This window comes from Myotis yumanensis, unplaced genomic scaffold (genome assembly GCF_028538775.1).
Source record: "Myotis yumanensis isolate MYYU_CA2020_CCGP unplaced genomic scaffold, mMyoYum1.0.hap1 SCAF_23, whole genome shotgun sequence".
NCBI lineage: Eukaryota > Metazoa > Chordata > Mammalia > Chiroptera > Vespertilionidae > Myotis > Myotis yumanensis.
Genome location: NW_027223774.1, coordinates 7,322,320 through 7,334,433, shown reverse-complemented (window position 1 = coordinate 7,334,433; position 12,114 = coordinate 7,322,320). Strand labels below are relative to the sequence as shown.

The 12,114-nt window shown below is 46.0% G+C and overlaps 1 protein-coding gene across 1 annotated transcript in view; it reads left to right on the top strand.

Annotated features, from left to right (window-relative positions):
• Positions 1-12,114, top strand: part of ZNF614 (zinc finger protein 614) — a 65,081-nt gene that overhangs the window by 2,301 nt on the left and 50,666 nt on the right. Inside the window, exons 2-4 of the mRNA XM_070401590.1 lie at positions 3,918-4,109; positions 9,784-9,910; positions 11,252-11,347. Coding sequence (XP_070257691.1) covers positions 4,095-4,109; positions 9,784-9,910; positions 11,252-11,347 — 238 coding nt within the window. The 5' untranslated portion in view covers positions 3,918-4,094. The remainder of the gene's footprint in view (positions 1-3,917; positions 4,110-9,783; positions 9,911-11,251; positions 11,348-12,114) is intronic.

Genomic DNA, 12,114 nt, shown 5'->3' with positions numbered 1-12,114 from the left:
TCAGTCATTCTCTTGATCTAATAAAGATGTCCTGCTAAAACACCTTGAGTCCTGTTTAGAGAACAAGAAATAAGAAATTTCAAGAAATAGGAAAATTTGCCGAAACCGGTTTGGCTCAGTGGATAGAGCGTCGGCCTGCGGACTGAAAGGTCCCAGGTTCGATTCCGGTCAAGGGCATGTACCTGGGTTGCGGGCACATCCCCAGTGGGAGATGTGCAGGAGGCAGCTGGTCGATGTTTCTCTCTCATCAATGTTTCTAACTCTCTATCTCTCTCCCTTCCTCTCTGTAAAAAATCAATAAAATATATTTAAAAAAAAAAAAAAAAAAAAAAAAAAAAAGAAATAGGAAAATTTAATCGCTGTCTTGTATTTATATCACAAGCCCAGGATTATTGGGTAAATTCACTCTCAAATATTTTAATCACCTGAATTTAGCCATCTCAATACTTATTCTGGGATGCAATCATTAGATAATTGAGAACAGGTGAATTTCACGACTGATTTGTGTTTTACACGAATCACCTTGTAAAGGTGACGTAGGATAGGCCAAGGGCATAAGCAAGGACAGTTCTAGCATCTCACTTCAGACACTGAACCAACATAGTACTATTGATGGAGGAGTCAGAAGGTGCAACTGACTTCCTGCTTTGACCTGTGGCTCCATTCTTTTATCCGGAACCTGTTGAGAATTATAAGGGCCTATGGGGTTGAACATAATGTGAGCAAGTAGATGAACCTGATGTCGGTGCCACAGCCCGCCCTCTCAGGATCTCGGGTGCCTCCTGGTGAGGGAGAGTATTCTGGCTCAGAGCTGCAGCCACTAGAAATGGGAGCTGAAGCAGGGCTAGAAATGGGTAGCAGGCCTGCACATGGCTGGCAAAGACCTCTTGCTGAGGTGATACGGGTGCATACGACTGTGGGAGATTCAGTTCTTTGAGGTCGTTTTATTTTTTGCATGTTCCTAGAAGTGCCATTTGCAATATCCAAAAAACCACCACCTGGAAGCAACCTGAAAGTCCCACTGATAAACGATTAAACACATTTTGGACTACCCGTACAGTGGAATACTGAGCAACAAGAGGAACAAACTTATGGATACTTCAAAACAATTATGTTGCCCTAACCGGTTTGGCTCAGTGGATGGAGCGTCGGCCTATGGACTGAAGGGTCCCGGGTTCGATTCCAGTCAAGGGCATGTACCTTGGTTGCGGGCACATCCCCAGTAGGGGGTGTGCAGGAGGCAGCTGATCGATGCTTCTCTCTCATCGATGTTTCTAACTCTATTCCTCTCCCTTCCTCTCTGTAAAAATTCAATAAAAAAAAACCAATTATGTCGTGTGAAACAAGGCAGATAAAAAGAGTTCATACTGTAGGAGTCTGTTCATAAGATACAGACCAATCTGTGGTGACCAGGCAGTTGGGTGCCTGCTTGGGATGTATGGAGCATGTTCTGTGCTCGGGCGGTTAGAATGAGGCTGGAAGGAGCCTCCACGTCCTTGGTTTCCGCTCACGTTGTGATCGCCGGCCCCCTGACCGCCTCACTTTCCACACCTGGTTCCTCCTCCACATGCACCGCCACCTGCCGGCTGCGCGCTGAGCCCCGCGGCCCTCCGCTCTGTACGGACACCGCTCTCCCCCAAGATGGCCGCGCCCACAGCGCCCCTGCCTCCCGGCGCCAACCCCACGCGGTTTTAGCGCCCCGCCGGCTTTTTCGTCAAACGAGCTTACGTTTTTTATGCGGCCTCTAAATCTCCTCGCAATTAGGCTAGTGGCTGAGGTGTCCAGAAGTTATTTTCCTTTCCCACCGAGCTGAGGCGTAACGGCCGCTCGGCCTTTGGAAAGTAGGCTTCGTTCACTGTCCCCTCCAGCAAATGAATTTACCGCCACGTCACGGGCCTTCTGTGACCTCAGGCCTCCGAAAACCTCTCCGCATTCCTATCAGGGCCGACGGGCCGGCCGCTGAGCAAAAGCCTTCTGTACGTCAGGTGTGCAAAGATGGCGGCCCCCAGGGTGCCGAGGCGGCGGCGGCGCGGGTACATTACGTCATAAGGAAACGCCAGGAACCCGTATTCCGTTCTCCATAGAAACGCAGCAGAAACCCCCAGCGCCTTCGCCGGACGTTCAGGAGCAGAGGCCAGAAGGGAGAAGTTTAGGGAAGTGAGTGAGGCCTCCAGAGGTCGCTGCGGGCCCCGGAGGGAGTCCGGTCCGTGCGTGGGTGTGTCCGGCGGCTGCTGGGTGGGTGGCAGCCCCTGTGAGTCGGTGAAGGTAGCGCCGCGCGGGGAGCACGGAGGGATCTCCTGGGTGTCTTTGGGGTCGGTCATGGGGGGGTCGTCGCTGGTGGTCAGATCAACGACCCAGGGGTCAGGGTTCAGGGTCTTCGCGGGCTGGAGTTTGTCAATGACACGGCGTCCCGTCCGGGTCCGGCTGTGTAGTAACTCGGAGCTAGTGATGGGGGAATCGTTAGGGGAGGTCAGTGTACGCGGGCATCTGGTCTGGTTTGGGTATTAACCCCCGTGGGGGTCGTGGGGGCGGGGTAGGAGGGGGAGCACTGTCTTCTGTGCTGAGATGTGTGACGGCCAAAGGCTTGGAGGCTCAGGCTCCTGGACCAAGTCTCTCCACCACATCATCCCATTCCTTTCAGCCCACAGAAACAAAAGTTTTGGGGGTAGGTGAACCATTCAGCATATTTAAAATTAATAAGCTTTTCATTTAAGAGTCTGTTTTCATCCTCCTCCTGCAAGTTTACTGTCAATTTGCTTTCAGGTTCTATGTATGAATATACAACGGCTATTTTCTCAGTACTTACCTTTTTTTAATTCTTTTAAAAATTTGTATTTATAGCTTCTATTCCATCTCTCTCCTTTTCCCCTGTGTTCATTGTTCCTCAATGAAGTGTGTATATAAACAGGGTATATAAAGACTTTTTTAAAGCTTTTATGATTTTTAAAAATGTATTTTTAGATATATTTTTTATTGATTTCAGAGAGGAAGGGAGAGGGAGAGAGAGATAGAAACAGCAATGATGAGAGGGAATTACTGATTGGCCGCCTCCTGCACCCTCCACATGAGATCAAGCCCCCAACCCCAGGCAGGTGCTCTGACCAGGAATGGAACCGTGACCTCCCGATTCATAGGTTGACACTCAACCACTGAGCCACACCAGCTGGCACAGCAGTTCTCAACCTGTGGGTCGAGAACCCTTTGGCGGTCGGACGACCCTTTCACAGGGGTCGCCTAAGACCATCCTGCCGATCAGATATTTACATTATGATTCATAACAGTAGCAACATTACAGTTATGAAGTAGCAACGAAAATAATTTTATGGTTGGGTCACGACATGAGGAACTGTATTTAACGTGCCAGAAGGTTGCTTTGGCCGGTTTGCTCAGTGGATAGAGCATCGGCCTTCGGACTGAAGGGTCCCAGGTTCGATTCCGGTCAAGGGCATGTACCTTGATTGCAGGAACATCCCCAGTAGAGGGTGTGCAGGAGGCAGCTGATCGATGTTTCTCTCTCATCCATGTTTCTAACTCTCTATCCCTCTCCCTTCCTCTCTGTAAAAAATCAATAACATTTATTTTAAAAAATAAAAATAAAAATAAAAAAATAAAGGGCCAGACGGGTGAGAACCACTGGTAAAGGAAAGATTTACAGTTCCTTACTGTCCGTACGACCTTATTTCTATAATTGTTCTGAAAATTACCTGCCACTGAGGCACAGTGCTGCACTGTGCTCCTTTGCCACTTTCTCTTTCACATTCGAGCTACTTATATCTTCAGGGTCTTACGTTTCATTACCTCAGGTGTGATCTCCAGGGAACTAACTAAAGAGCCAAAATCCTGGGGACCATGTGTTAAGGTGAGTGCGTAGCAAGGGGAATGTAACCCTGAACGTAATCTTGCTCTTCATCCCATAGGTTTTGACAAGAGATAAGAAAAGAATGAAGAAAGAGGAGGTTCCAGGACCTCGATGTTGTCCTTTCTGGGAACACTTTCAACTGGAGAGTGAGATCTTTAACTAGAAATTTAGGACATATCAAGAGAAGACAAAGACGAGTATATCAGCTACTGGCCATTTCCCCAAACAGAAGGAAATGACCCAGGCCCAGGTGACCTTTGTTTTATTCTCTCCTTTATTCCCTAATGGATTTGTGGTGGCCTGTAAAAATTAGTTCAGTACCCAGAGTGAAATAAACTCTGAATCTAACTCCAATATCATGGCAAAGTAGGATCAAGAATATAGTATTCATGCCCTAGCCTGTTTGGCTCAGTGGATAGAGCGTCCACCTATGGATCAAAGGGTCCCAGGTTTGATTCTGGTCAAGGGCACACATACTTTGGTTGTCGGCTCCTCCCCAGGAGGCAACCAATCGTGTTTCTCTCACATCTATATTTCTCTCTGTCTTTCCCTCTCTCCTCCACTCTTCCCTAAAAAATCAATGGAAAACATCCTAGGATGAGGATTAACAAAACAAAAAGAAAGAAAATAAAAAATATAGTATTCATATGATTCTGAGTAAATGACTAATGTTAACATGTAACATAATTGAAGGATCCTCTGGGTTTCAGCTTGTGTCTAACGTCTATGGCAGCCGACACGAGAATCATGCCAGGTTATATGATATGTGTCATGTACTGTGAGGAGACAGCAGAGGGTTCCTCAGGGAGTGTCAATATTTCATGGCACTGAGGTCTCAGGAAAAACGTTACATTCTTTCTAGAGGTGATGGGTGGACAGTGTGTTTTTGAACTTCGAATAAAAGCAGAGGCAGATTTCGTACTGCTGGTTATTCCAGGGTTCCTCACAGACCCATTAGGGAAGAGAACAAGCAAACTCAGTGAACACGGTTTTATCAGGAACCAAGGAAAGTCACTCAGAGCACTCGGCTTTGTGTCTGGGTTTATCCAGTAATAAAACCTAAATGGCCTAGGAAAATGGGAGGATTGCATGGCTTTCTTTTAAAAAATTTTTTTAATTTATTGATTTATTTGAGAGAGTGTGCCGAGCCAGCATGGCCATGGGCGAACCTGAACTCAGACCCCGTTGCCCACACTCAGCCCCACGTTGCGCACTGTATGTGTCCCGCCAGCACAGCCAGGTTCGGTGAGCCTGAGAGGGAGCCGTGAAGGATGGAGAAAAGACAGACAAGAGAAAAAAGCTGAGTCTGGGTGGGACGCTACCCTCTCTGATGGAGAGAGACAGTGCCACGGCCTGCAAGCCGAGTCTTTATTTATTTTATTTATTTTTTTAAAATATATTTTATTGATTTTTTACAGAGAAGAAGGAAGAGGGACAGAGAGTTAGAAACATCGATGAGAGAGATCGATCAGCTGCCTCCTGCACGCCCCCTACCGGGGATGTGCCCGCAACCAAGGTACATGCCCTTGACCCGAATCAAACCCGGGACCCTTGAGTCCACAGGCCGACGCTCTATCCACTGAGCCAAACCGGTTCGGCCCGAGTCTTTATTTTATAGCCAGATTCCACGAGGCAAAGTAAGGGCGTGGTGAAGCTGTTTACAATGTTCTCATGGGTTTCGAATCTATTCAATTACATGCACCTGATCAAGCTTTGTTTACTTCCTGCACCTCCCACAGCCGATATCACTCAGCCAAGTGGGGCTATAGGTTCAGACCCTAAGGTCAAGCTTACAACCATTGCCTTTGGCTATAATTGTGCTGGGACTTACACGTGGCTTTGCCACGAGAGGATCGTGCCCTCTCATTAGTACCAGGCTTGAACCTGTCCAAACGCTGTAGCCGTTCTGAGAGAGAGAGAGAGAGAGAGAGAGAGAGAAACACATTAATTTGCTGTACCACTCATTCACACATTCATTGGTTGTGCCCAGACTGGGATTGAACCTGAAACGTTAATGTATCAGACAATGCTCATACTGCTTTAACAAATGTTTGCTAGTGTGTTTTTCTGTCACTAGACCTATATGTGCATCTACATATATGTGCCTATTTACCAATGTATGTGGGTTTGTGTACATATCTGAGTAGTTAACACACCTACTGTGACATCAATGTATCAATGATACATTTATGTATCAAGGTCATACTTCAAAGAACATGACCTGTTGGCCTATGTTAGTATAATTTAAGCATCTAAAAGAATAATGACAGTAATTGATTGGTGGATGTTATCTAGATATAAGATTCCATTTGTCCACAGTCATACTAAAAAAAATGAAATGCACCATGTAAAGCATTTAGATGCGTGCCTGCTACATAGTATGTGATATGTGGGATCATCCATGCCTTAAATCTTTGCAGTACTTAATAGGACATTATAAAATTTCATAATTTTCAGCAATCTGAATGGCCCAATATTCTTTACCCTTATTTTTCATTTTCCTCAGCACAGGTGAGGTTGAAATCCTCGTGTATTTTGTGGTCAGTTGAATTTTTTTCTCTTGTGAAATGCCTGTCCTTACCATTTTTACATTTTAAAAAAACTATATCTTCTTACTGATTAATAAGTATGATTTCTATCCAGTATATATTGATCATTTTGTTTATTAAAAATATTTTCCGCCCTAACCGGTTTGGCTCAGTGGATAGAGCATCGGCCTGCGGACTCAAAGGTCCCAGGTTCGATTCCAGTCAGGGGTGTGTACCTTGGTTGCGGGCACATCCCCAGTGGGGGGTGTGCAGAAGGCAGCTGATCGATGTTTCTCTCTCATCGATGTTTCTGGCTCTCTATCCCTCTCCCTTCCTCTCTGTAAAAAAATCAATAAAATATATTTTAAAAAAATATTTTCCTAGCTTATTAGTTTTCTTTTAACTTTGTCCATGATATCTTTGTAATGCAGGTGCTTTAAATTTTCCTCTCACAAAACTTTTTTTCTTTTCTTTCTTTTTCTTGGTTTTGTTATTCCTCACCTAAGGATATTTGTTCAAATGATTTTCAGAGAGTGGAAGGGAAGGAGGGAGGGGGTGAGAGAGAAACATCAATGTGAGAGAGACACATCGATTGGTTACCTCCCACATGCGCCTGACTGGGCTGGGGATAGAACCTGCAACCCAGGCACGTGCCCTTGACAAGAAACCAAACCCTCGACCCTTCAGTGCTCGGGCCGGTGCTCTAACCACTGAACACACCAGCCAGGGCTTGTTATTGATTTTCTGTGATTTTTTTTTTTTTTGGCTTTGATGTGAACATACTTCATACTCTCCTCTCTCTATTCCTTTCGTAGGTTACCTTAGTTTATGGTTAGCACTTTAAAACAGGAAAAAAGTATTTGAACCTAAGTTTTCATTTTTCCAAATGAGTCTGCACCTCACATGAAATAACTCAAAATGTGGTCAGATCAGCAGTGTTAAGAATTTGCAGCCCCTACCAAGTGTGCTCTCTTTTCTATGTAGTGATGTCTGCAATAACATGGAAAGGAGTGTCCCATAGTTTTTCCCTCTCTGGCTGCTCGGTTGACAAGCAGGTCTCAATTTATTTTCTGGTGACACTTGAGCTTAGGCTGCAGAACCACAGGATCAGGGCATTGAAGATATTCCACACTTCTGGGCTGTTTTTTTTTTTTAAATATATTTTATTGATTTTTTTACAGAGAGGAAGGGAGAGGGATAGAGAGTTAGAAACATTGATGAGAGAGAAACATCGAACAGCTGCCTTCTGCACACCCCCAACTGGGGATGTGCCCGCAACCCAGGCACATGCCCTTAGCCGGAATCGAACCCGGGACCCTTCAGTCCGCAGGCTGACGCTCTATCCACTGAGCCAAACCGCTTGGGGCTTTCTGGGGTGTTTTTATTCATAGCACTTCTGACACCAAATGTGTGGGCATTTTTCTCACATCTACCCATTCTGCAACTCTTGGGACACCGACAATTCAACTCAGTTCTGACACTGACTACCTGGGGGCAGCGTCCGGTGCCACAGGTTAGGTGGTAAGTCCCACAAGACTGACCCCACTTTAGGTGCCATTCGGAAGTCCCAGGTTGTCACCTCTACTTCTGATGACCAGCTCTAAATCTGGGGGACCCACAACCTCCTTCTCAGGATTGGTAATTTTCTGGAATGACACACAGAACCTGGGAAAGCACTTCACTAGTTTATGATAAGGGCCACAGCTCAGGAATAGCCACCTGGGAGAGATGCGAAGGGTAAGGCCTGGGGAAGGGTGCAGAGGGCCTCTCGGGAGCACCACCCCGCCAGCATCTCAGTGTGTTTACCACCCCAGAAGCTCTCTAGACCTGTAGTTTAGGGGGCTTATGATGTAAGCATGGTTGATTAAATCACTGGCCATTAGTGAACTCAACCTCCAGTCCCCCATCCTGAAGCCATCTAGGAACCCCCAGTCACTAGTCATCTCATTAGCATGCAGAAGACACTCGTCAGAGAGGCCAAGAGTTTTAGAAGCTGTGCCGTGCCCTAGCCAGTTTGGTTCCGTGGATAGAGTGTCAGCCTGCAGACTGAAGGGTTCCGGGTTCAATTCCGGTCAAGGGCACCTGCCTAGGTTGCGGGCTCGATCCGCACACCCCCTCCTGCACACCCCCTGGGGATGTGCCCGCAACCCAGGTACATAGTAGATGGCGTGCCAGTCAATGATTCTCTCTCATCATTGATGTTTCTATCTCTCCCTCTCCCTTCCTCTTGGAAATCAATAAAAATCTATTAAAAAAAGAAAGAAAGAGAAACTGTGCCAGGAACCAGGGACAAAGACCAAATATGTTTCTCACATTTTTTTCTGGTTTCTGTTGCCTTTATTTCAGTGAATGTTGTTTTTCTTTTGATAGTAATTTATCTTTCCTTCCTGGTTGTTTTCATAATCTGATTTTTTGCAGCTAGCATGCTGTCGTTTCAGCCGGAAGTATCTACATGCAGATTTCGTGCCTGGCTTTGCTGGGTACTGAGTCTGAGTTACAGGAAGTTTAATCAGTTCTGACATTTCCTCATTCTTGAGATCTTCGTATCACTTCTCTGTTTCCGTATAATCTCTTCCAAAAACTGCATACAGGCCTATGCTAGACCTTGCTCTAATCATATTTATTAAACTCTCCTTTATATTTCCTTTCTGGGGCTGCTTCATTTTGGGTTATTTTAAAAAATGCATATTCCACCGAAACCAGTTTGGCTCAGTGGATAGAGCGTCGGCCTGGGGACTGAAAGGTCCCAGGTTCGATTCCGATCAAGGGCATGTGCTTGGGTTGCGGGCACATCCCCAGGGGGTGTGCAGGAGGCAGCTGATCGATGTTTCTCTCACATCGATGTTTCTAACTATCTCTCTCCCTTTCTTTCTGTAAAAAATCAATAAAATATATATTTTTAAAATGCATATTCTACTTTACTAATTATCTCCCCAGTGTATCTAATATGTTAACCTTTTGTGAAATAAGAAATATATACATTGAGCCTTGGCCAGCTAGCTCAGTTGGTTAGAGCATTGTCCCGATATGCCAAGGTTGTGGGTTTGATCCCCTGTAAGGGAACATAAAAGAAGCAACCAATGAATGCATAAATAAGTGGAACAACAAATTGATCTCTATCTCCCTCCTCCTCCTCCTCCTCCTCCTCCTCCTCCTCCTCCTTCCCTTTCCCCTTCCCCTCCTTTCCCCTTCCCCTTCCCCTTCCCCTGCTCCTCCTCCTCCTTCTCCTTCTCTCTCTTTCTCTCTAATACAAATTTAAAGAAATTTTTTTAAACCACATTCACATTATAATTGGTGTCAGAAGTGTAGTTAATATGAACAGGACAACTTCCTTTATATTATTTATGGCCAGTAAAAGAAAAACAGTCCCTAGTAAACAGGACCATGTTGTTACAGGAACCGCTGACACTGGAGGATGTGGCCGTGGACTTCACCTGGGAGGAGTGGCAGCTCCTGGGCCCTGATCAGAAGATCCTGTACAGGGACGTGATGTTGGAGACCTACAGCCACTTCTTGTCAGTGGGTGAGGACAGCTCCCGTGTGTTAGTCAGAGGGCACCTGGTCAGTGGTCTTTCCTTTCCCAGCTGCGTATACTTGGGAGTCACTGCAGTGCTCTGAATGGCAGGTTCTCAGTGCCGCCTCTGGTTCCAGATAAAGACATATAATATACTAGAAGCTCCACCAACACAACTGATGCCAACTGTGTGGGGATTTTCTACACCAGCAGTAAATTATCCAAGTACCAACGGGGTGTCCTGCAGCTCAATTCAATTCTGTTTTGACACTAATACCCAGAGGTAGCATCAGACTCCACAGGTTTAAGGGCTCATACCACAGGACCACCCTCACTTCAGATGCCAGTCACAAGTATTATGTATCCAGGGTACATCTTGGCTATAGATCTGTCCAACTTGGCTGTAAATTTGGTGTTCCAACAACACCCATGCCGACTCAGGTTTAATAGTTCACTACAATGGCTCCTAGAATTCAGGAAGGCACTTACTACCATTATCAGTTTATTATAAAGTTAAAAAAAAACACAACACTTAGAAACAGCCAAATGGAAGAGGTATTTAATATATTTATTGATTTTTTTTTTTACAGAGAGGAAGGGAGAGAGATAGAGAGTTAGAAACATAGATGAGGCAGAAACATCAACCAGCTGCCTCCTGCACACTCCCTACTGGGGATGAGCCCACAACCAAGGTACATGCCCTTGACCGGAATCGAACCTGGGACCCTTCAGTCCGCAGGCCGACGCTCTATCCACTGAACCAGACTGGTTTGGAAGAGATATTTAGGGCAAAGTGTGGAGAAAGGGGTGTGGATCTTCCATGCCCTCTCTAGGCACACCACCCTCCCCGAATCTCAATGTGGTCATCAAGCTGGTAGCTCTCCCATCCAGGTATTTAGGGATTTTTAGGGAAAGTCCATGATGTAAGCATGCTTGCGTAAATTCTTGGCCACTGGTGATTCATTCCATCTCCAGCCCTCTCCCTCTCCACAATGAGGAGAAGGGTTGGAGTTGAAGGTTCCAGCCCTCTAGTCATGTCTTTGTCTTCCCGGATCAGTCCCACCCTGAAGCTATCTACGGCCTCCAGCCACCAGTCATCTCCTTAGCACACAGAAGGCACTCATCACTCTGAAGAGCCCAGGCGTGTTAGCAGTTCTAGTGTCAGGGACGGAAAAGATGCTCCTGTTATGCTGTTCACAGGAAAATTCCAGAACCCGCACAGAGACCAGACATAAATCGCCGTGTCACGTGCGCCCTCTCCTGAGAGCAAAGTCTGACATGTGCGAACTGTCTCGTCCCTTAAACATAACATTCTCCCAACCCAAGTCTTCTGTTGTTTCCTATGAACAGGGTATCAAGTCAGCAAACCAGATGCTCTCTCCGAGTTGGAACTAGGGGAAGAACCGTGGACAATAGACAATGAACTGCACAGACTCGTCTGTCCAGGTGAGTGGGTGTGAACCAACAAGGCAGGTGTGGGGGAGGAGAATCATTTTCCTTTTACCCTTCTAAGTTCTTCTGGAGGGGCTAATAACCTAATTGACATGAAACAGATTAAAAGGAGGAAATAACCGAATTGATTATGTATGTACATACAGGGGCTCTATAAGAATATGGGGCCCAAGGACAAATCAGGCAGCTGAGGTAGCGATAATGTGGAGGGCAGGGTTGTGATCTGGGGCTTCAAAGGAGAGGAAGTCAATCCACATGGAGATGGCAGAGCCAATATTTGGTAAATAAATGTTTGCTGGGCATCTTTAACAATGGGACCCGGAGAGGAGTAGGATTAAAGGGCCTCGCCAAAAATAGATCCAGAGACAAATGGCAGGGGAAGTGGGGGCAGGGGGGTTAGAGAGCAACCAAAGGACTTGTATGCATGCATATTAGCGTAACCAATGGACACAGACACTGGGGCGGTGGGGGCTTGCTGGGGTGAGAATGACTGGGTGGGGGGGTTGTCAATCGGGGGGAGGAGACATATGTAAAACTTTAAACAATTTTTAAAAAAGGGGGGGGCCTTGCTAGGTTCCTCCCTGTCTATCACACCTAGTTCATATTAAACTGTAGTTATCTGTGATGGTATCGCCCTTCCTGGAGCAAGCCCTCTATCTAAATTCTTACAGGCAGTGAGGGCCAATGTCAAAGCTTTTTCTTGTGTCTTTCTTTTCTTGAAAATAGCCAGCTTAAAGTAAGCAATATTTAGATGACAAAAT